The sequence below is a fragment of the Macrotis lagotis genome, chromosome 3 (assembly GCF_037893015.1).
Source record: "Macrotis lagotis isolate mMagLag1 chromosome 3, bilby.v1.9.chrom.fasta, whole genome shotgun sequence".
NCBI classification, from domain to species: domain Eukaryota; kingdom Metazoa; phylum Chordata; class Mammalia; order Peramelemorphia; family Peramelidae; genus Macrotis; species Macrotis lagotis.
In genome coordinates, this window is record NC_133660.1 from 176,273,353 (window position 1) to 176,295,393 (window position 22,041).

The 22,041-nt window shown below is 35.3% G+C and overlaps 1 protein-coding gene across 2 annotated transcripts in view; it reads left to right on the forward strand.

The window, feature by feature from the left end:
* RFC1 (replication factor C subunit 1) overlaps nt 1–22,041 on the forward strand; it is a 99,443-nt gene that overhangs the window by 282 nt on the left and 77,120 nt on the right. For both annotated transcript variants that reach the window (XM_074229618.1, XM_074229619.1), the window contains exons 2-4: nt 12,024–12,152; nt 13,694–13,769; nt 16,506–16,628. In XM_074229618.1, coding sequence (XP_074085719.1) covers nt 12,024–12,152; nt 13,694–13,769; nt 16,506–16,628 — 328 coding nt within the window. The remainder of the gene's footprint in view (nt 1–12,023; nt 12,153–13,693; nt 13,770–16,505; nt 16,629–22,041) is intronic.

The following is a 22,041-nucleotide window of genomic DNA, read 5'->3' on the forward strand; positions in this document are numbered from 1 at the left end:
TCCTTTGCGCGGTGGGGGAGAGGTTAATTTTATCTTCTCGGATCCCAGCTCCTTGGGGGGGGTCCCTCACGTTGCGTCCGGCCTCCCGCCGCGGCCCCTTCAGCGGGGGTGACCCGAGGCGCGCCCCTTAAAGCTGAAGGAGGGGCGCAGCTTGCCGTCCGAGTGAAACCCGAGAAAAAGGCGAGCGTGGGCCCCGGAGTGGGGCGAGACCCCCGGCTCGCCGCCCGCGTTGGGGGGGGGGCAGCCGCGCTTTTCCACGGCGCGCGCCCGACCCCGCGGAAGTCCGACCCGAACTTGAGAACGGGGGTGCTGGGTGAGAGGAGCAGGAGCACAAACAGCCGCGCTGGGCGCTGATGCCAGCGCCGGTCACCGGGCGCCGTGCCATCGCGCCCCTCGGCGGCCGGCGCCTGCGCGGCCCGCGCCTTTCCGGAGCCCCCAAGGTCCGGCCAGCCCCGGAGGCCTTGCCTAGGAGGGGAGGAGAAGGAAGAAACTCAACCCTGTCGACTCATCCTTTTCTTGCGCTGGAAGGAGGGTCTGATTTTGGTTTTGGTTTTTTTTGCAAGTCAGTGGTGTTAAGCGGCTTGCCCAAGGCCACGCAGCTAGGTCATCATTAAGTGTCTGAGGCCGGATTTGAACCCAGGTACTCCTGACTCCGCTCTATCCACTGCTTGTTTTTTTTTTTTTTTAACATTTATTTTTTTCCACCTACAGTGGAACGATAGTTTTCAGTATTCATTTTTTTTGCAAGGTTCTGAGTTTCACATTTTTCTCCCTCCCTCTCCTCCCTGCCCCTGACAGAAAGCAATCTAATATAGTTTATACATGCACAATTATGTTAAACATACATCCATAAGAAGCATGTTGCGAATTCGAGGGGAAAAAGTATTAGGGGAAAAAAAATACTGTGCCTAAGTGGCACACCGGCTCTGGAGGAGCTCAAATCTGGCCTCAGACACTTAATAATGACCTAGCTGTGTAGTCTTGGGCAAGCCGCTTAACCCCATTTGTCTTGCAAAAACATTAAAAAAAAAAAGATTGAGGATAACTTTGGTCTGTATTTAAACTCCATTAGTTTCTTCTTTGGATTTAGATGACATTTCCATCATAAGTCTTTTAGAATTGTCTTTGATTATCGTACTGCTGAAATGAATAAGTTGATCATCATCATCCAATATTGCTGTTCCTGTATAAAATGTTCTTCTGGTTCTGCTCATTTCACTCAGCATCAGGCCATTCTGAAGTTTGGGTTTGACTTTTTGTAAACTCCAGTACATCAAAGTTAACCGTCATATGGAAAAAAAAAAGTATGACATTATCTTCACTGTTCCATTATCCATAACGGCAAGCTTCTGCACAGAATGGCAAGTCAGGAGTCTTCTCATAACTTTGGAGCCCATGCTTATTTTTTCCTCAGGTTTCACTTAGACGACAAGCATTTATATTACTATGTGCTAGGTACTCTTGGTAAATCCAGACATTCAGAAAAAGGCAAAAACAGTCTCTGCCCTTGAAATTATAACATGGATAAAAAGTTTGGCTTTTTAAATTCTTTTGCTTTTATATCCTTTATAGTCTTATTACATTTGTGTATCAGTTTGTTAGGCATTCTCCAGTTGAATGGCATCTACTTTGTTTCCAGGTCTTTACTAAGACAGAATACTAGTATAAATATTTTGATGAATGTGGTGTTTTTTTGTCAGCGAGCAAAGAAGTCACATTCTTTTATGGTTTTTTTGAATTTTACAATTTTCCCCCCAATCTCACTCCCCCCCCCCAGAAAGTAGTCTGATAGTCTTTTTTTATTTTTAAAACTATTTTTTAGCATTCTTTACTTTTTTTTGTCTTAAAGATTTTATTTATTTTGAGTTTTACAATTTTCCCCCATCTTACTTCCCTCCCCTCCTCCCCACAGAAAGTAATTTGACAGTCTTTACATTGTTTCCATGGTATAAATTGATCAAAATTGAATGTGTTGAGAGAGAAATTATATCCTTAAGGAAAACATGAAATATAAGAGATAACAAAATTACATATCCTTATCATTTATGCCTTGATTAAAAAAGGGGATAGTAATAAATTATATTCTTATTTTAAGAAATTTGGGCAGTTTTCATTTTTTCTTTTATTATTGATATCTTCTGTTTCTCATATCATCATTCTTTCCCCTTTTTCTCTCTGAGAGGGCTATCCCATATGACAAATAATATTTTTAGAGAGGAAAAAGAAAGGCAGCGCAACTGATATAATGAATAAAGGTCTCAAAACATGTGCAGTGTGTAAGACCTGGAGCCCTCCCACCTCCACCAAGGGATAGGTTGGTGGCATCTTTATCTTTCTCTGTTCAAGAACTTGTTGAATTTTTTTTTTTTACTTTTTTACAGCATTTTTTGCATTTATTTTTGATCTTTTGGTTGTGTAGTTAATCTTTCCATTTACAGTTTTTGTTCTTCATCTGTATCAGTTCATATAGATCTTTTCAAGTATCTGTTTTATTTCTTTTATGACAGTAATATTCCATTACACTCATATATCACAATTTGTTTACCCATGCCCCCAATTTTTAAGATAACTACTTTGTTTCCAATTTTTTTTTTTTAGATTTTTTTCAAGGCAAATGGGGTTAGCCCAAGGCCACACAGCTAGGTAATTATTATTAAGTGTCTGAGGCTGGATTTGAACCCAGGTACTTCTGACTCCAAGGCCAGTGCTCTATTCACTGCACCACCTAGCCGTCCCCTCCAATTCTTAACTATCACAAAAACTTGCTTTAAAATTTTTGAAGTATGTGAGGACTTCTTGCAGTATATAAACTCTGTGATGAAATCTCCATTTCAGAGATTATGGATATTTTATTTACTAAATTTTCATAATTCCAAATTTTGCATTTATCTTTTCCATTTCACAGCTCCACAACAGTGTTTTAAATCACATATGATCAATTAGTGTGCCTTTCTTTTCACAATGCCTCCATTGCCATCACAATGCCTCCACAATTGCCATTTTTGTCAATTTGTGGAGTGTGAAATGAAATCTTAAGTTTGTTTTGAATTGTATATTAAGAATTTGTCATACGCTATACATGTGTAGTCATTCAAAACATGTCTATTTTAGGTTTTTTTTGTTTTTGCAAGGTAAAAGGGGTTAAGTCGCTTGCCCAAGGCCACACAGCTAGGTAATCATTAAGTGTCTGAGCACAGATTTGAACTCAGGTACTCCTGACTCCAAGGCCGGTGCTCTATCCACTGTGCCATCTAGCCACTCCCTCAAAAGTAAGTCATTTTCTGAAAGAAAATAGACCAAAATCTCCAAGAAAAATAAAGGAAAAAGTGTCTTTGTTCTGTATTCAGCAGTGATGGAAAGCACCTTTCATCCTCATACATCCTACAGAATTGTCTTGGATTAATGTATTGTTGGGAATAACTAAGTTTTCATCATCCTATAATATTACTGTTACTATATATAGGGTTCTGTAGGTTCTTTTCATTTTACTTTGCATTATTTCATATAAAATTTTACATGTTTTTCTGAGAGCATCCTGCTTATACTTTCTTTTTTTAAATCTTAATAGTATTTTTTTCTAATTCCAGAGATAGTTTTTAGCATTCAATTTCATAAAATTTCCTCCTTCCCTTTTCCTCTCCCCAAAACAGCAAGCTGACATTTATTTCCATATTAGTTATTTTGTGAAAGAACAATAAGAGGCAAAAGGCAAAAACCATGAGAAGAAAAAGTAAATAAAAGTAAAAATAGTATGCTTTAGTGTTCATTCAGAATCCATAGTTTGTTTTCTGGATGGCATTTTCTATCACAAGCCTTTTAGAATTGTCTGATCACTGTACTGCTGAGAAAAACTAAGTCAGTCATAGTTGATCATCACAAAATATTGCTGTTACTATATACAATGTTTGCCTGGTTTTGGCTCTTCCCACAGCATCAGTTCATAAATCTTTACAGGTTTTCCTGAAATCTACTTACTTATTTTCTTGTAGAGCAGTAGTATTCCATTATATTCATGTGCCACAATTTGTTTAATCATTCCCCAGTTGATGGGCATTTCCTTATTTTCATTCTTTGCCACCACTAAAAGAACTGCTGTAAATATTACCTTTTTGTTCTAGGATATCAGGGCAAGTTTTTCTTGATAATTTCTTGGTAGAAGGTTCTTGATTTGATCATAACTTTCAGGTAGTCCAACAATTCTTAAGTTATGTCTTTTGGATCTATTTTTCGGGTCATTTTTTTTTCTTAATTTAAAGCAATGGAGTTAATTGACTAGCCCAAGGTCACACAATTAGGCAATTATTAAGTGTTTGAGACTGGATTTGAACTCAGGCCCCCCTGACTCCAGGACTGGTGCTCTATTCACTGCATGACCTAGCTGCTCCCATCACTTGTTTTTTCATTGGGATGGTTTACATTTTCCTCTATTTTTTTCATTCTTTTGATTTTTGTTTCTTTTTTTTTGTTGTTGTCTCATATAGTTATAAGTGTTCATTTGCCCAATTCTACATTTTAAGGAATTACTTTCTTCAGGGAAATTTTGTACCTCCTTTTCCATTTGACCAATTTTACTTTCTTAAGGGGTTCTTCACTCTAGTGAATTTTTGAAAATCTTTTTCCATTTGACCAGTTATTCTTTTCAAGACTTCCTCTCTTCAGTGAATTTTTGTGCCACTTTTACCATTTGGCTTTTTTTTTTTAAGTGCTGTTTTCTTCAATATTATTGTTTCCTTAACCAAACTGTTGACTCTTTTTCATGATTTTCTTGGATCACTCTCATTTCCCTTCCCAGTTTTTCTTCTACCTCTTAATTTTAAAAATATTTTTCAAGCCCTTCCATGGCCTAAGACCAAGTCATAGTTTTTCTTTGAGGCCCTGGATGTAGAATTTTGCTTTTGTTGTCTTCTGAATGTGTTTTCATCTTCCTTGTCATCATAGTAACTTTTGATGATCTGTTGTTTGCTATTTTTTAAACCTATTTCTTAACTTTTACCCTCTGTGAAAGTGGGACTCTTCTTCCCCAGTGGAGCAAGCACTATCCAAAGCCTGAGGTTTTTTGTGCAGGTGTATTCAGAGGTAATTCTGGGGACCTAAACGCATTTGGCTCTTCCAAGGTGGTATGATCTAGGGAGTGGTGTGTTTATTATTCTCATGTACTGTGCACTGGTTTGTGAGTGACTAAAGAACTCCCTTCAGTGCTGGAAATGAGCTCCCTTCAATGAAAATGAGACCAGGATCCCTGCCTCTGTGGTAGCTAGTGCTACAGTGTTAGTGCTCCTTCTCACACTGGGACAAAGATCTAGGACTGCAACCTAGATCCAGGTATGAGCAATAGAAAAGTGTCCTGCCCGTGGGGTGTGCAAAAGGACTCTTGTAAATCTCCTGCTGACCCATTGTTCAATCTCTGGACCAAGAGATCCGGAAACTACTGATTCACTTGTCCAAGACTTGCTCCTGATTCACTGGGGCCCCTCTGTACTGATGCGGCCTGCCCTAGATTACACTCCTCTCTCACCCTGGAGCAACAGACTTTTCTTGTTGACCTTCAGTTGTCCTGGACTGAAACTTGTTTCATTCCTTCTTTTTGTGGGTTCTGCCACTCTAGAAATTTGTTTAGGTCTTTTTTTTTTTTTTTTTTTTTTTTTTAGGTTTTTGCAGGACTGGTGCTCTATCTACTGCGCCACCTAACTGTCCTGTCCTTGTTTACATCATTTTTAAAAGATATTTGGAGGGGTTTTGAGGAGAGCTCAGATATGTCCCTGCCTTTTCTCTGCCATATTGGCTTCTCTTCCTCTGCCACCTTCCTTGATGGAAGGTCTGGACTGGTGCTGTTGCACCTTTCTTGAAGTTTTGAGTATTATGTTATTGGAATGTTGTGTTCCCAGACTCTTAGGTACAGGCTGGGAACTTGCAAACTTCCATTACCCTCAGAGTGGGCTGTTCTTTTTCATAGTCTTGTTTGCTTTCTCTCTGATCTGACTTCGGCAAAATCTTGACTTGGATTTGGGTCTGTACAAGAGTATTTTGCTGCTAAATTTACAGTGATCCTATCTGGACTTTTCCTTTTCTTTCCTTTTTAAAAAAATTGTTAGTTACAAATTCTCTTTCTCCACTTCCTCCCCTATCCATTGACATGGTAAGAAATATGATGCCTAATACACATACACACACATGCGCGTGCGCACGCGCACACACACACACAAATGAAATATACACATATATTTATATGAAGTTAAATAGGATCTATATTTCTACATTAACCATTTTTCCAAAAAAAGAAAAATAAAGAAAAGGAGAAAATTCTTAAACCAGCATTTTGAGTCCATCAGGTCTCCATCTGGAGGTGATATATTTTTTTTTGTCATGAGTCCTTTGGAATTGGTGAAATATATTGATCAAAGTTACTAAGTCTTTGACGGTTGTTAATTTTTGCAGCATCTATGTACAGTGGTCTCCTGGTTCTACTCTTTTCACTTTGCATCAGTTCAAATAAATATTCGAAAGTATTTTTTTAAACTAATCCCCATTGTCATATCTTAGAGCAAAGTCATATTCGTATATCATAACTTGTTCGGCCATTCTCCAATTGATGATCATCCCCTCAACTTCTAAATCTTTGCCATCACAAAAACTGCTATAAATATTTTTCTTCATATGGGTTCTAGAACATTTTGTAGATTTGTTTGGAGGAGTTTGTGGACAGGAGCTCCTTATACTGCTTCATACATCTCAACCATTTTGTCTCCCCACCAAAAAGAAAATTTTTTTTTTTTTAGGTTTTTGCAAGGCAAATGGGGTTAAGTGGCTTGCCCAAGGCCACACAGCTAGGTAATTATTAAGTGTCTGAGACTGAATTTGAACCCAGGTACTCCTGACTCCAAGGCCAGTGCTTTATCTACTATGTCACCTAGCCACCCTAAAAAGAAAATTCTTAAAATAAAAATAGGTTATCATAGATAAAAATACTTCAATTGTGGATTTTTGTGATAATTTTTTAAATGAGATAACAGTAAATTTAAGATTTTATATTCAGTGCACCTCAAATTGTCAAGGTCATCAACCACAGCAACTGCATTTTAAGAGAATCATGAATATTTGATGGTAGAGATCATGATGTAGTTTGTGAAGGGGCTTAGTTTGAGAGAAGAGTGGCCTGTGAATTGCTGCTTAGCTATGTTTCTGTAAAGTTAACTTATTTTGGCATGGTCCTTAGGCTGGTGTCTAGTCTTTTTTTTAATCATTTTTTTTAAGGCACTGGGGTTAAGTGACTTGCCCAAGGTCACATGTAACTAGGCAATTATTAAGTGTGTGAGGCTGAATTTGAACTCAGGTACTCCTGACTCCAGGGCTGGTGCTCTATCCACTGCACCACCTAGCTGCCCTGCTTTTTTTTTTAAATTAAAAAAATTTTTTTTTTCCAATAACATGCAAAAGTAGTTTTTAACATTCATTCATTTGCAAGTTTATGAGCTCCATATTTTTCTACCACTGTCCCTTCCCTGTCCTTCCGAATGGTGAACAATCTGGTAAAAGTTGTACATGTAACATGTTCATATTAATCATATAGTGAAAGAGGACCTAGAACTAAGGGGGGAAAAAAGAAAGAAGAAACTTAAAGACGTTTTAAAAAAGTGAATGTAGTATACTTCTGTATTCAGTGGTGTCTATTCTTTTGAAACAAACTGGACCTCATGAAACTTTACCTGCTGGTGTTCACCTAATTATGCTTACACAAATGCTTATTCAATTAATATATTCCCCCTCCCCCCAAAAAGGTGAATTTTTTATGTTCTTAATAATTTCATTATATTGCTGTAAGGAGGAATCATATACACACACACACACACACATTTGTCATGTATTTGTTGGGAGAACAACTGGTTTTCCTGTATTTTTATTAATCTACTTTCTTAGGAGCCATTTTTATGTTGATTACATAAAGTGTGTATACTTTTCTACCCTGTAAGTGACTTTTCTCCTTTAAATGTTTACACCCAAAATGACTGCCTAGTCAGGCAATAGCTCTAAACAAGTGTGAGGAGATCCCTTTCTTTTGGGAGAAAATTCTTTAAAAATATATTTTTATGTTGAGTTCATTAACTCATTCAGCTCATACTGTCACTAGCAGAATGTAGGTATCAGTAGCAGAACCTTATAGCTATATAAGGGATAAAAGACATAATGCAGTGAAAAAGAAAGGACATTCATGAAATAGAGGAAGGGGAAAATCAAGGAATAATATATAGAAAAGGAGAAATCAGTCATGGGGTTGTCATAGCCTGTCACCAACTGGAGGATTTTTCTTTGAATTAAACTGCATTTTTTTTGCCTTTATTTGTTTTTAAGGTTTTTGAAATATTTTGGAGAGAGCACCTAAGAGAGGCTCTTTTCTTGCCTCCACCTTGGCTCTGCCCCCCCATTTGGTTTATTAAATTTTATTTTATTATTTTTTTTAGGTTTTTGCAAGGCAAATGGGGTTAAGTGGCTTGCCCAAGTCTTTTTTATTTATTTATTTAGGTTTTTGTATGTTTTTTTTTAGAAAGATTTTATTTATTTTGAGTTTTACAATTTTCCCCCTAATCTTACTTCCCTCCCCCCCACCCCCCACAGAAGACAATTTGCCAGTCTTTATATTGTTTCCATGGTTTACATTGTTCCAAATTGCATGTTATGAAAGAGAAATCATATCCTTAAGAAAGAAACATAAAGTATAAGAGACAGACAATAAGATATCAGGGTTTTTTTTTTTTCCCTAAATTTAAGGTAATAGTCCTTGGTCTTTGTTCAAACTTCACAATTCTTTCTCTGGATACAGATGATATTCTTCATTGCAGACAGCCCAAAATTGTCCCTGGTTGTTGCACTGATGGAATGAGCAAGTCCATCAAGGTTGATCATCACCCCATGTTGCTGTTAGGGTATACAGTGCTTTTCTGGTTCTGCTCATCTCACTCAGCATCAGTTCATACAGATCCCTCCAGGATTCCCTGAATTCCCACCCCTCCTTGTTTCTAATAGAACAGTAGTGTTCCATGACATACGTATACCACAGTTTGTTAAGCCATTCCCCAATTGAAGGACATTCACTTAATTTCCAATTGACATTCACTTAATTTCCAATTTTTTGCCCCCACAAACAGGGCTGCCATAAATATTTTTATACACGTGATGTTTTTACCCCTTTTCATAATCACTTTGGCATATAGACCTAGTAAGTGGTATTGCTGGATCACAGGGTATGCACATTTTTGTTGCCCTTTGGGCATAATCCCAAATTGCTCTCCAGAAAGGTTGGATGATTAACAACTCCACCAACAATGTATTATTGTCCCAGATTTCCCACATCCCTCCCAACATTGATCATTGCCTTTTCTGGTCATATTTGCCAGTCTGAGAGGTGTGAGGTGGTATCTCAGAGATGCTTTAATTTGCATTTCTCTAATAAGTAATGATTTGGAGCAGTTTTTTATATGACTATGGATTGCTTTGATCTCCTCATCTGTAAATTGCCTTTGCATATCCTTTGACCATTTGTCAATTAGGGAATAGCTTGTTTTTTTGAAAATTTGACTCAGTTCTCTGTGTATTTTAGAAATGAGTCCTTTGTCAGAAATACTAGTTGCAAAAATTGTTTCCCAATTTGCTACATTTCTTTTGATCTTGGTTACAGTAGTTTTGTCTGTGCAAAAGTTTTTTTTAATTTAATGTAATCAAAATTATCTAGTTTGTTTTTAATGATGTTCTCCATCTCTTTCTTGGTCTTAAATTGCTCCCCTTTCCATTATTTGTTTTTAAACTTCTATTCTTTTTTTTTTTGCAAGGCAATGGGATTAAGTGACTTGTCTGAAGTCACACAGTACACTTCTAATTATTTGTTTTTCTAAAGTAGATTGAATAGGATGCTGCTTCAAAACAAACCAAACCAAAAAATTAATAGCCCTTTGAATTTTAACAGTTTTATGACCTTTTATTTTGGTGATTGCTTTGTGGTTTATTACAAACAATTAATAACATTGTCATGATAAAGTGCAGTCTTGCTTCATAACTCAGAAGTGATACTAAGATGAAATTCTCGTTTCCTTCACAGCCACTGGAGCAAGTAGTTGACCATTTGAAATTCAGGTGTTATGCAAGGTGATAGTATATAGATTGTTGCTTAACTTAACCATCACTCTCGCTTTGTGACTTAAATATCTCAGTCCCACATCTGAATAAAACATATGGTTGATCAACTGTGTAATGTAGTGTTAATCATGTTAACTTTTGGCCTTAATTGTCTTGGGTGACTTAGTGCATACACTAATAGGGAAACTATTAGTATCATTTACTTACCTATTTAATTCAGTCACACTTTGTATCCTAGGATTGCTTACCTGTTAACTTTGCTTCAAGAAGTTGAGTTTAGAGCCATTGAGCTCTTGGATTTTGGAAGAAATAAAAAAGTAGATTGGAAATTACTTATAGAAGAAAATGGCTTATCCTGGCATGAGCTAGAGATTTCACTAAGGAATCTCTTCTATAAGCGTAATACAGAAATTAGGAAACTAAAATTCCAAAGGATAAGAAAGAATGTGTTGGAAGCATGAATGTATTTATTTGTAGATTCTAGTATAAATAATTTGAGTTAAGTTTCCCCAAGAGATTGTTTGCTTCTTGAAAGTAGTGACTATTTTATCAGCATTTTGTGTATCTACAATCTTGTATGTCAACTTTGTATCCCCAGGTAAAGTTTCATGAGGTCTAGTTTGTTTGAACTACCTTGTATGTCATGGATCTAGACATTCTATGAGGGAGGTTCGAATCTAGGTACATTAAATGATTTTTCCAAAGTAGTCGCAGAATCAGAACTTGAACCAGGCTCAAGTTGATAGTGTGTTCTTTTTTAGGTTTTTGCAAGGCAATGGGGTTAAGCGGCTTGCCCAAGGCCACACGGCTAGGTAATTATTAAGATTAAGTGTCTGAGGTCGGATTTGAACTCAGGTCCTGCTGACTCCACTGTACCACCTAGCCACCTGATAGTGTGTTCTTTGAATTGCCTAATTATGCTTTGTACTTTGTGCTTTATTATTTTTGTTGCTTTAAAGTTCAGTTCAAAGTAGGTCATGAATTTAGGTAGCGAATTCAGTGTTGGTTAAGAATTCTGAATTGGGGACACTTAGGTGGTGCAGTGGGTAGAGCACCAGCTCTGGAGTCAGGAGTACCTGAGTTCAAATGTGGCCTCAGACACTTAATCTTAATAATTACCTAGCCGTGTGGCCTTGGGCAAGCCGCTTAGCCCCATTTGCCTTGCTAAAAAAAAAAAAACCTAAAAAAAAAGAATTCTGAATTGGTAATTGACAGGAATGCCTTATTAAAGAAGGAAGGGAAATTTTTCTTTCAGATTTTGAAGTGTTCTGTGGAAAAAAATATTGTCAGCACTTTTGCTTACCAGTACCCTAGATGTTTACTATTAAGAGTTCTTGGGGGGGGGGGGGCTAGGTGGCTTAGTGGATAAAGCACTGGCCTTGGAGTCAGGAGTACCTGGGTTCAAATCCAGTCTCAGACACTTAATAATTACCTAGCTGTGTGGCCTTGCCCATTTGCCTTGCAAAAACCTAAAAAAACCCAAAAAACAGTTCTTGGTTTTAAATTAAATTACATGTCCCTTTAAGGAAGGGTTAATGTTTTCTGATTGTTTGGTTTTCCTCCTCATAGATGATTTTGCAAAAGGTACAGTTGCTCAACAAACACAATTTGGGTTACTTACATCATAATTGTGCTGTGACTAGCAAGCATTTTATTTAGCTACTTCTGCTAAATCCTGACAATTAGCATAAATTTTAACTTCAGGAATGTTATTTGTTTTAGATTTTTTTATTGGTAGCTTTTCAAAAAAAACTTATGTAGTTATTTAATAACAGAATAAGTTAATGGGAGTAAACACCACTTATATATATATATATATATATTTTTTTTTTGATCTGCATTTTGTGCACTTCAGTTTTGAGAGAATTGTTTTATAAGTGTCTTTTTTAAAATTTCAGGATATTCGGAAATTCTTTGGGGTTGTTCCAAGTGGAAAGAAACTTGTCAATGAGATAGTAAAAAAGAATGAGAATACAAAGACTATTGAGGGAACTTCAAAGGCAAAGAAAGGAACAAAAGAAATTAAGGTTAGTTTTCCCAAATATTGTTTTAAAGCTTGATTACTTCTGATATACTGCTTATTATATGGTAAGTACAAGGCAACTAGATGGTGCAGTGAGTAGAGCACTGACCCTGAAGTCAGAAGGACCTGAGTTCAAATCCAGCTTCATACATTTACTAGCTGTGTGACATTGGGCAAGTCACTTAACCCTGATTCTTCTCATCCAGGATCGTCTCCAGTCATCCTGATTCATATCTGTCTCTGGACCCAGATGGCTCTGGAGGAGAAAGTGAGGCTGGTGACTTAGTCAGTCACATCCAATTCATGTACTTGTCATAGCATGTGGCAGACACTGCATCAAGTATTATACAGTTATCTCATTTTAATCCTCATAAGAACCCTGTGAGGTGCTATTATCTCCATTTTTAAGATGAGGAAACTGAGGCAAACACAAGTTATATGAGTTGCTCAGCATCATACAACTAAGGTTTGACTCAGGTCTTTCTAACTATAGCCCAATGCTGTAGCTACTGTGCCCCACTAGAACATTTTTAGTATTTATGTAAGGTTCAAGAAAAGGCAGATTATTCTTTAATACGTTTACGAAAAGCAGCCTACCATATTCCAAATTGATGTGAGCTTTTTAAAAACAAAAATAATTAATGAATTTCCTCAAGATAGAGCTAATTATTTTCCAAAATAAAAATCAAACTGAAAAAAATTCAAACCCTCAAAATAGTTGGCCAAAAAAAATGTAAAAAGTAATTGCAAATAATGATTTCTGCAACAAATAAAAAGTACTTATACTTAATCAAGATAGCATTGATATCCATCATTTTTAATGAGTTTTGCTATTTTTCTTATTGAAATAAATTTTTTATCCTATTACTTGATTTAAAAAGATTCTTTATCACTTTATGTTTCCCTAAATTTCTTTTTGTTCTTTATGTTTTTCATTGTTTTTAGTTGGTATGCCTTTGTTTATGATTTGTTGATATTCTAAAGTGTATCATTTTTAACTGTTAAAGAGTATTGAGTCAACTTGACTAGAATCATCTCTGGGCATTTTCTCTGGTTATACACCCTTATCAGGAATATTCTCTTACCATTTTTACTTCCTGGCTTCCTTTATATACCATTTAATCTTCCCTCTTCTACAGGAAGCTTTTTCCAGCTCCTATTATTCCATTGCCCTCCCTCATTTTCTATTTATTCTGTACATAACTTGTTTGTACATATTTATTTACTTGTTAGTTTGAGAGCTCTTTGAAGGTAGGAACTGACTTTTGCCTCTTTTTGTATCCCTAGTGCTTAGCTCCGTGTCTTGGCCATATAAATTAGTCTTGCCTGCTGGATGGCATATGCTTCCTTAGTTACTGCTTCTGCTCTTTTTTTTTCTCCAAGAAAAGATGCTTGACTTAGTCTATAACTATTGCTATTATTATGTTTCCTATTTAGAAATGTTTGAAATAAAATTAGTTAAACAGCTATCTCTTTTCTAGCTCTCTCTCATCTCCCACTTAACCTTTTATAGCTACTAGTTTGTTAATTGTATATCAATTGTAGGTGAAAAATTCTCCCAAAGAAGATGATGTAAAACGAAAGCATGGAAACAAGAAAAAGAGAATTATCTATGATTCAGGTAATTATTTTTGAGGAGCAATCAAGACTTCAATTTGCATTCCTTGTCACTTAAATTTAGTTATAAAAGTCTTTTTTTGTTTCTTTGAAAGATATATAGCATCCTTCATGTTGAAATAACAGTAATTTGAGTCATGGTTTTTTGAAAATGGGGTAAATCATTTCATACAAGATTTAAAAAAATTATGTAAATATTTTGTTTTTCCAACTATACATATTGATAGCTTTTGCCAGTAATTTCTTTTGCAAAGTTTTGAGTTTTTCAGGTTTTCTCTCTCTCTGCCTTCCCTTCCCCCTTCCCTTTTCAGAAAACAATCTGATATTGGCTTTACATTTGTAAGCATGATAAACATAGATCAAAATTGATTATGTTATGAGAGAAGAATCAGATCCAAAAGAAAGAAACATTAGAAAGAACAAAATGACATAATACATAAGACAACTTTTAAAAATTGAAGATAATAAACTTTGGTCTTTATTTAAACGTCACAGTCCCTTCTCTGGGTATGTATGATATTTCCATCACAGATACCCTATAGTTGTCCCTGATCATTGCACTGATGGAGTGGGCATCACCTCTTGTTGTTGGTAGTGTGTAAAATATTCTTCTGGTTCTGCTCATCTCCCTCAGTGGATGGATATTCATGCAAGTCTCTCCAGGTTTCCCTGAAATCCCATCCCTCATGATTTATTATAGAACATAGTGTTCCATCACATACATAGACCACAATTTGTTCAGCTATTCTCCAATTCATGGACATCTCCCTGGTTTCCAATTCTTTGCCACCATAAACCGAGCTGCTTATGAATATTTTTTGTACGTGTGAGATTTTTATCCTTTTTCATGATAACCTGTAGCAGAATTGCTGCATCAAAGGGTATGCACAGTTTTATTGCCTTTGGACTCAATTCCAAATTACTCTCTAGAAAGGTTGGATCAGTTCAAACTCCACCGACAATGTATTAGTTCAGACAAGATTTTTTAAAAAGTAACAATGGAACTTGGATTTTTTTGTTCACCATACTTTAAATCAGCTAGGTGGTACAGTGGATAGAGCTCTGACCCTGGAGTCAGGAGGACCTGAATTAAAATTCAGACTCAGACACTTAATAATTACCTAACTGTGTGACCTTGGACTAGTCACTTAACCCCATTGCCTTGCAAAAATAAAAAATAACAAGATATATCACGATCCAAGGGATAGTGATAGAAGGAAGAAGGTTCTAGACAGAGCCTGGGAGGACACTCACAGTTGTAAAGATTAAGACTTGAACTAGGGTGATATCTATGTTAACGAATTGTAGTGCAATAGGGGAAAGATTGATTTTGAATCTAATTAACTGAATTTAAATTTCATATCTGCTGCTTGTTGTCTGTTTAGTCTCATGTATCAGTTTTTTTTTAATTTGTAAAATTAAGGATTTGGATTAAGCGATTTTTTTTTTTAAGTCCCCTTCCATTTTCAAATCTTATCAAACCTATGCAGTGATAAGGTATGGATTTGTGAGAAACTGCTGAGGTAAAATAGAAACATCATTGATTAGAGTTGAAGAGTCATCTTTGGCTTTTCAAGGTATTTAACATGGGTGATTGGGACAATGATTAAGTCAGTAATCAAATAGAGAAGTCATGAAGGGGAGAATGTGGTCTTTTTTTTGTCCTGGTTGAATTTGAACTTGTCTTTAAATGGGCATACTGTTTGAGTTATACAGGCACTAGAAATCCTCACTTGAATGATGGTGATGAAAATAAGTTGATCTTATTCATACAGTAGCTAATATTTATATATGATGGTTTAAGTTATGCAGAGTGCTTTTAGAAATAGGATCTTATTGGGTCCTTAAACCCTGAGAGGTAGGTAGGTGCTGTTATTCCCTTTTTATTTTTTACACATGAAGTAACTGAAGCAGACTGAGGTTTTGACTTACGCAGCATCTTTCAGCTAGTACTTAGATGGATGCAAAATCTAAACTTTCTTTTTAACTTAAGGTCCAGTACTGCATAAATAAATTGATACTTGAAGCACTGACATCTGATAAAGGTCCTCAAGGGAGAGACTATATTTAGCAAAAAGAAGTTGGAGGATAGAGCTGGGTGGAGGTGGAGGGATGGAAATTAGATGATCAGAGAAGTAAGAAGCACGTGTCACAAAAGCCACAGAAGTGAATGACATCAAGAAGATAGGAATAGAGGGCAAAGTGGATAGTGCACTGGCCCTGGAATCAGGAGGACCTGAGTTCAGATTCAGCCGTAGACACTTAATTACCTAGCTGTGTGATCTTGGGCAAGTCACTTAACCTCATTGCCTTAAATAAATAAAAAAAAAGATAGCAATAGTCAATACTGTCAAATGGTATAGAAATATCAGAGAATAAGAATTGAGAAAAGGGCATGGGATTTGGTGATCATTGAAGACTGACAAATATTTCCATTACAGAAAATACTTAAAAAAAAAATCAAACCAAAAAAAATCAAACCAAACCTTTCGCACTTAATACTTAGTTAAAAAACCTGGATATTCAATGATCCATGATAATCCTAGGACTCATAATGAAAAATGTTATCCTCCTCTAGAGAAAGAACTGATGGAGTCTGAATACAGACTGAAGTCTACTATTTTTCAGTTTTTTTTTTTTTTTGGTTTCTTTCATAAATGATATTGGAAATATGTTTTACTTAATTGCATGTTTAAAAAAACTTATATATTTATTAAATTTGTTTTTATCTCAAATGCAGACTCAGAACCTGAAGAGACAGTACAGGTAAAAAATACTCAGAACCAATCAGAGAAATTGCTGACGTCTATTAAGCCTCAGAAAATTCCAAGGCAGGATCCTGTTGTATATGTTTCTGAAACAGGTAATGATGTTGACAGTGTTGAATTATTTATGAAGAAATCATTTGTATCAAGATGTTTGAACCTCCTAGTACTATGTAAATACAACACTTCAAATTTAAGGAGGGAGATATTTTTTTAATTGATATTTTATTTTTCCAAATACATGTTGTAAAAGTGCATTCATCTATATGCATATGTAGATTTTTAAGTCACGTAATTTTCTACCACTCTACCTTCCCACCCCTCTTCCCTCAGGTGACTATTGTACATACACATTTGTGTTAAATATGTTTATAGATTAGTTGTTTTGGTAGGAGGAATTAGGATTAAGGGAAAGAAGAACATAAGTGAAATTTTTAAAAAAGTGAATGTAGTGTTCATCAGATTCTGAAAGATTTTTTGGTTTTGTTTTTCTTCCTCCGGATGGGGATAATATAGTCCATTGCTGGTCTAATATAGTTGTCCTAGCTCTCTGGACTGCTGAGAGGAGCTGCTTCCATCAAGGTTGATTATCTCCCAGTGTTGTGGTTAATGTGTACAATGTTCTCTTGATTCTGCTCCCTTTGCTCAGAATTACATCCTGTAATTCATTCCATGCTTTTCCCAAGTCCAACCATTTTGGTTTCTTATAGGACAATAGTATTCCATAACATTCATATACCATAACTTCTTCAACTATTCCCCAATTGATGGTCATCTCCTCAATTTCCAGTTTTTTGCCATGACAAAAAAGTACTGCTATGAATGTTTTGGAACCTACGGGATTTTCCCCATATTTTTAATGATTTCTACTGATTATGGGCCTAGTATTGAAATTGCTGGATCAAAGGGTATGATCAGTTTTATTGCTCTTTGGGCATAGTTCCATATTGCTCAAGGAGAGAGATTTTTGAAGAAATATTTTGAGGTAATTCATCAGGAAATAACTTGCCATTTTAAGCTTTGATAGACAGTGAAGCACAATCCTCTTCCTATTTTCATGATACTTATCAGAATGATAAACAGTAGCTTCTAGGTATTTTCTTTGACTGTGTAAATCAAGATTCTATTGTTATAGGAAGTATTTTACTTTAAAAAATTATTTACTTTCACGTGCATTTTATAATCTTTCCTCTCATTGCATATTCCTTTCATTTTATCAAAAAAAACCCCTCAAAATAAAACCCTTATAAATGGGAATGATTCAAATAAAGCAAGGTTTTTACATTTTCCATGCCCCAAAATGTATGCATTTCAAGTTCGTTATCTCTGGCAAGAGGTGAGTGATGTGTTTCATTTTTAGTTTTTTAGTATTGTTTAGCATTGAATTGATGAGAATTTCTAAAGTCTTAAAGAATTGCTTATTAAAATACTGTCATTTTATGCTTTTGTTCTCATAATTCTATTTGCCTCATTCTGCCATTAGTTTGTAGAGGTTTCCTCAGCTTCCTCTGAGTTTCTATTTTATTATTTTTTTGGCATAGTGATATTCCATGTAATTCATGTCATAACTCAATACCCCCTAGCTTTCCAGTTTTTGATTATCAGGAACAGAGCTGCTATAAATTTTTTTGTGAACTGAGCATCCTTTTGCTCTTTCTTTTTTCTCTTTGGTATATTTATCAGCCTGATATGCTGTGGCTAGGTAAAAGGTTATGCATGGTTTGTTAACTTTTTGGCATAGTTTGATATTGCTTCTCAGAATGATGGAGTCAGTTTACAGATCTACCAACAGTACGTTAATATCCTGTTTTCTCATAACCCTCCTGTTTTTCATTTTCCTCTTTTGTCATCTTTGCTAATATGATATATATGAATGACTCTTCAGGGTTGCTTTTGGAATTAATTGTGAAGAATGGGAGGGTGCAGTGCTCTGTGACCAAGGCAGGATGAAAGCAGCCCAAAGGAAGCATGAGTTATGAAAGTTTAAAGAATCCACCCCCAAATGTTTACATGGACTATTTGTGCCCAATGTGGTGGAGTATTTTGAACTCATAATGATCTGATCAGCCACATTTGAACTCATCATAACTTGATTCTAACTTGGTGATGTTGTTTGGTCTTCTTTGAGAACAAAGGAACCAGCTTGTTCATGTAAATTTAAATCTTGAATGGAATGTTTAAAATGTCTAAATGTCTAAAATTCAATAAAAATTTTTCCCTAAGATACTGAAGTTTGTTGCACATTTTGTTTGTAGACATAGAATACTGGAAGGTGTATGACTGTCGTTGCAAAAATAATAATTTAAATGTTTAAGTATTTTTAATCCCTCTCTAATTAAATGTTTCTAGTTAAAAAGAAAGTGAAAGGGAGGAACAAAGCTCCTGTTCTTATCATCTGATCATTTATCAGTTGGGGAATGACTCTTATTCTTAAATTTGCATCAGATTCTTTTTGGAAATAAAACCTTTATCAGAGAAGTCTGGTGTAAGGATTTCTTTTAATTGTTTCCCTTCCCTTCTAATTTTAGCTATATTAGATTTGTTTGTGCAATTATTTTTTAAAATACTAATTTCTGTGAAGACAGAAGTTTAGCTTTCCCAGAATTTTTGCAAAAACTATGTAGTTACCCATAATAACTGGGGTCTTTGGACTTTCTGGAGTATTGTACTGCTATTTTGCTACTTTTTTTTAACCAAGTACCAACTTACTTTATGATTACAGTTTTTGTATTATAATTTGAGATTTGGTACTAATAAATCCTTTTCCCAGCTTTTATTTCATTTTTTTATTTAAAAAATTTATATTTTATTTTAGTTTTTTTTTTTTTTTTTTTGCAAGGCAATGGGGTTAAGTGGCTTGCCCAAGGCCACACAGCTAGGTAATTATTAAGTGTCTGAGGTTGGATTTGAACTCAGGTACTCCTGACTCCAGGGCCAGTGCTCTATCCACTGCACCACCTAGCTGCCCCCTAAATATTTTATTTGTTTTTCAATTATATACAATAGTAGTTTCTACCTATCATTTTTTGGCAGTGTTTTGAATTTTGCACTCCCCCCCGAAGGCAATTTGATAATCCTTACATTGTATTACTGTTATACAATAATTGAGATTGAATATGTTGAGAGAAAAATCATATTTTTTTTTTTTTAGATTTTTTTTGCAAGGCAATGGGATCAAGTGGTTTGCCCAAGGCCACACGGCTAGGTAATTATTAAGTGTCTGAGGCCAGATTTGAACCCAGGTACTCCTGACACCAGGGCTGGTACTCTATCCACTGCGCTACCTAGCCGCCCCTGAAAAATCATATTCTTGAGGAAAAGATAAAATACTAGAGATAGCAAAATTATGTAGTGCATATGTCAATTTTTTAAAAAAAATGGAAGGTAATAATCTGTGGTCTAAACTCCACAGTTCTTTCTCTGGATATAGATGATATTCTCTGTTGTGGATGGAATAAACAAATCCATTAAGGTTGATCATCACCCCCAAGTTGCTATTAGGGTATACAGTGTTCTTCTGGTTTGCTCAGCTCAGTTCATGTAAATCCTTCTAGGCTTTTCTGAATTCCCATCCCTCCATAACATACATATAGCACAATTTGTTTAGCTATTCCCCAATTGATGGACATTCACTTGATTTTCAGTTCTTTGCTACCACAAGCAGGGCTGCTATAAATACTTTTGTACAAGTGATGCTTTTACCCTTTTTCATGATCTCTTCAGATCCAGTTAGTGGTATTGCTGACTCAAAGGGTACACACATTTTTATTGCCCTTTGGGCATGATTTCAAATTGCTTTCCAGAAAAGTTGGATCAATTCACCACTCCTTTTATCTCATTATTACCTTTGATGTTATTATTATTTGTTCTCCCATATAAATTTTATTATTATTCTTTCCATCTCTACAAAAATTCTTAAAGTTCTTAATAGGCAAATTAACTTAGTATTATTTTTTATTATAATGGCACAATCTATATGTGTATTATTAATTTTTCTTCCGTTATTTAGGTCTGCTTTTTATTTCTGCAAAGAATGTTTTATAGTTTTATTCATATGGTTCTAGGTGCTCCCAATTATTTTATAACTTTCATGGTTATTTTGATTAGATTTTTTTTCCTGTGGAATTTTGTTAGTTATATATGCTGATGATTGTGTGGCTTTATTTTACATAATGCAGCTTTGCTGAAGTTATTTTAATTTTTTTTAGTTCACACTAACTTTCATCTACATCATTATTTCATCTGCAAAAATTAATAATTTTATTTCATTTTTGTCAATGCTTATTCACTCAATTTCTTTTCATTGTCTTTTCCCAAAAGATAGTTTAATAAGAGCTAGTATTTTTAGGGTTGTATTAAATAGTAATGGTGATAATGAGCATCTAAGGTCCTTTTATTCCTATAATTTCTAGAATTTTTAATAGAAATGACTTCTGAATTTTGTTAAAAGTCTTTTTAGCATATATTGCTGTAATCATATATTTTTATTTATATTAACTTGATATTTTCACCTTTTTATGTTGAACCAACCCTACATTCCTAATATAAACCCAATGTGATCATAGTGGGTGTTCCGTAGATCGCTGTCCTGGGTCCCCTTCTTTTCTCCCTTTCTACTATTTGACTTGATAATCTTAACAATTTCCATAGATTTAGCTATCATCTCTATGCTGAGGATTCTCAAAACTCCTCACCTAATTGTTGGACTTCATTGTTTTGTCTGTTGTAAGTCTTTCTGTATTCTAGTTAATCTTCCATCAGCTGTCATAAAGAGCTTCCTAAAATGCAGCTTTGTCTGACCATGTCATCCTCCTATCCAGTAAACTCCAATGCTTCCTTAAGAAATATAAAATTCTTTGTTTGACTTTAAAAGCCTCTATAACCTGCCTCCACCTTCTCTCTTTTGCAATCTTCTTGTACTTCCTCTCTCCTTGGAAGCCTCTTGTATTCTGTGATCCAGTGTCACTGGTGTCCTTGAAGAAATCATTCCATCTCCTGATTCTAGGCATTTTCACACCCTATTACCCAGGCATGGAATGTTTTCCCTCTTTATTACTACCTGTTGTTTTCTTTGACTTTATTTAAGTTCCAGCAAAAGTCCCACAGGAAATCTTTCCTGATTCCTCTTCATTTGAATACTTTCCCTCTGATTATTATTTCCAATTTAACTTGTAGCTCCTTTGTGCATTTTTTTGTATGTTGTTTCCTCAATTACTTGTGCCCTCTTTGAGAGCATCTTTCTGTTTCTTTGTATCTTCTGACTTTATCACGATACTATAATAGGTACTTTTATTGACCTACTATAATATTTCTGATATGTTGTAACTCACTTCCTAATTTTTTATTAAAAATTTTTGTAGCAATGTATATAATAGTCTTTGCTTTGTTTTTGGCCTGATTCATTTATTTTTTTCACTTATTTTTATTTTAGAAAGAGAGTAGGTTATTTTTTTCCCTTCCCCTTTTCATTGAAAGCAGTTGATATAGTACTTTATTGGCATTATTTGTTTT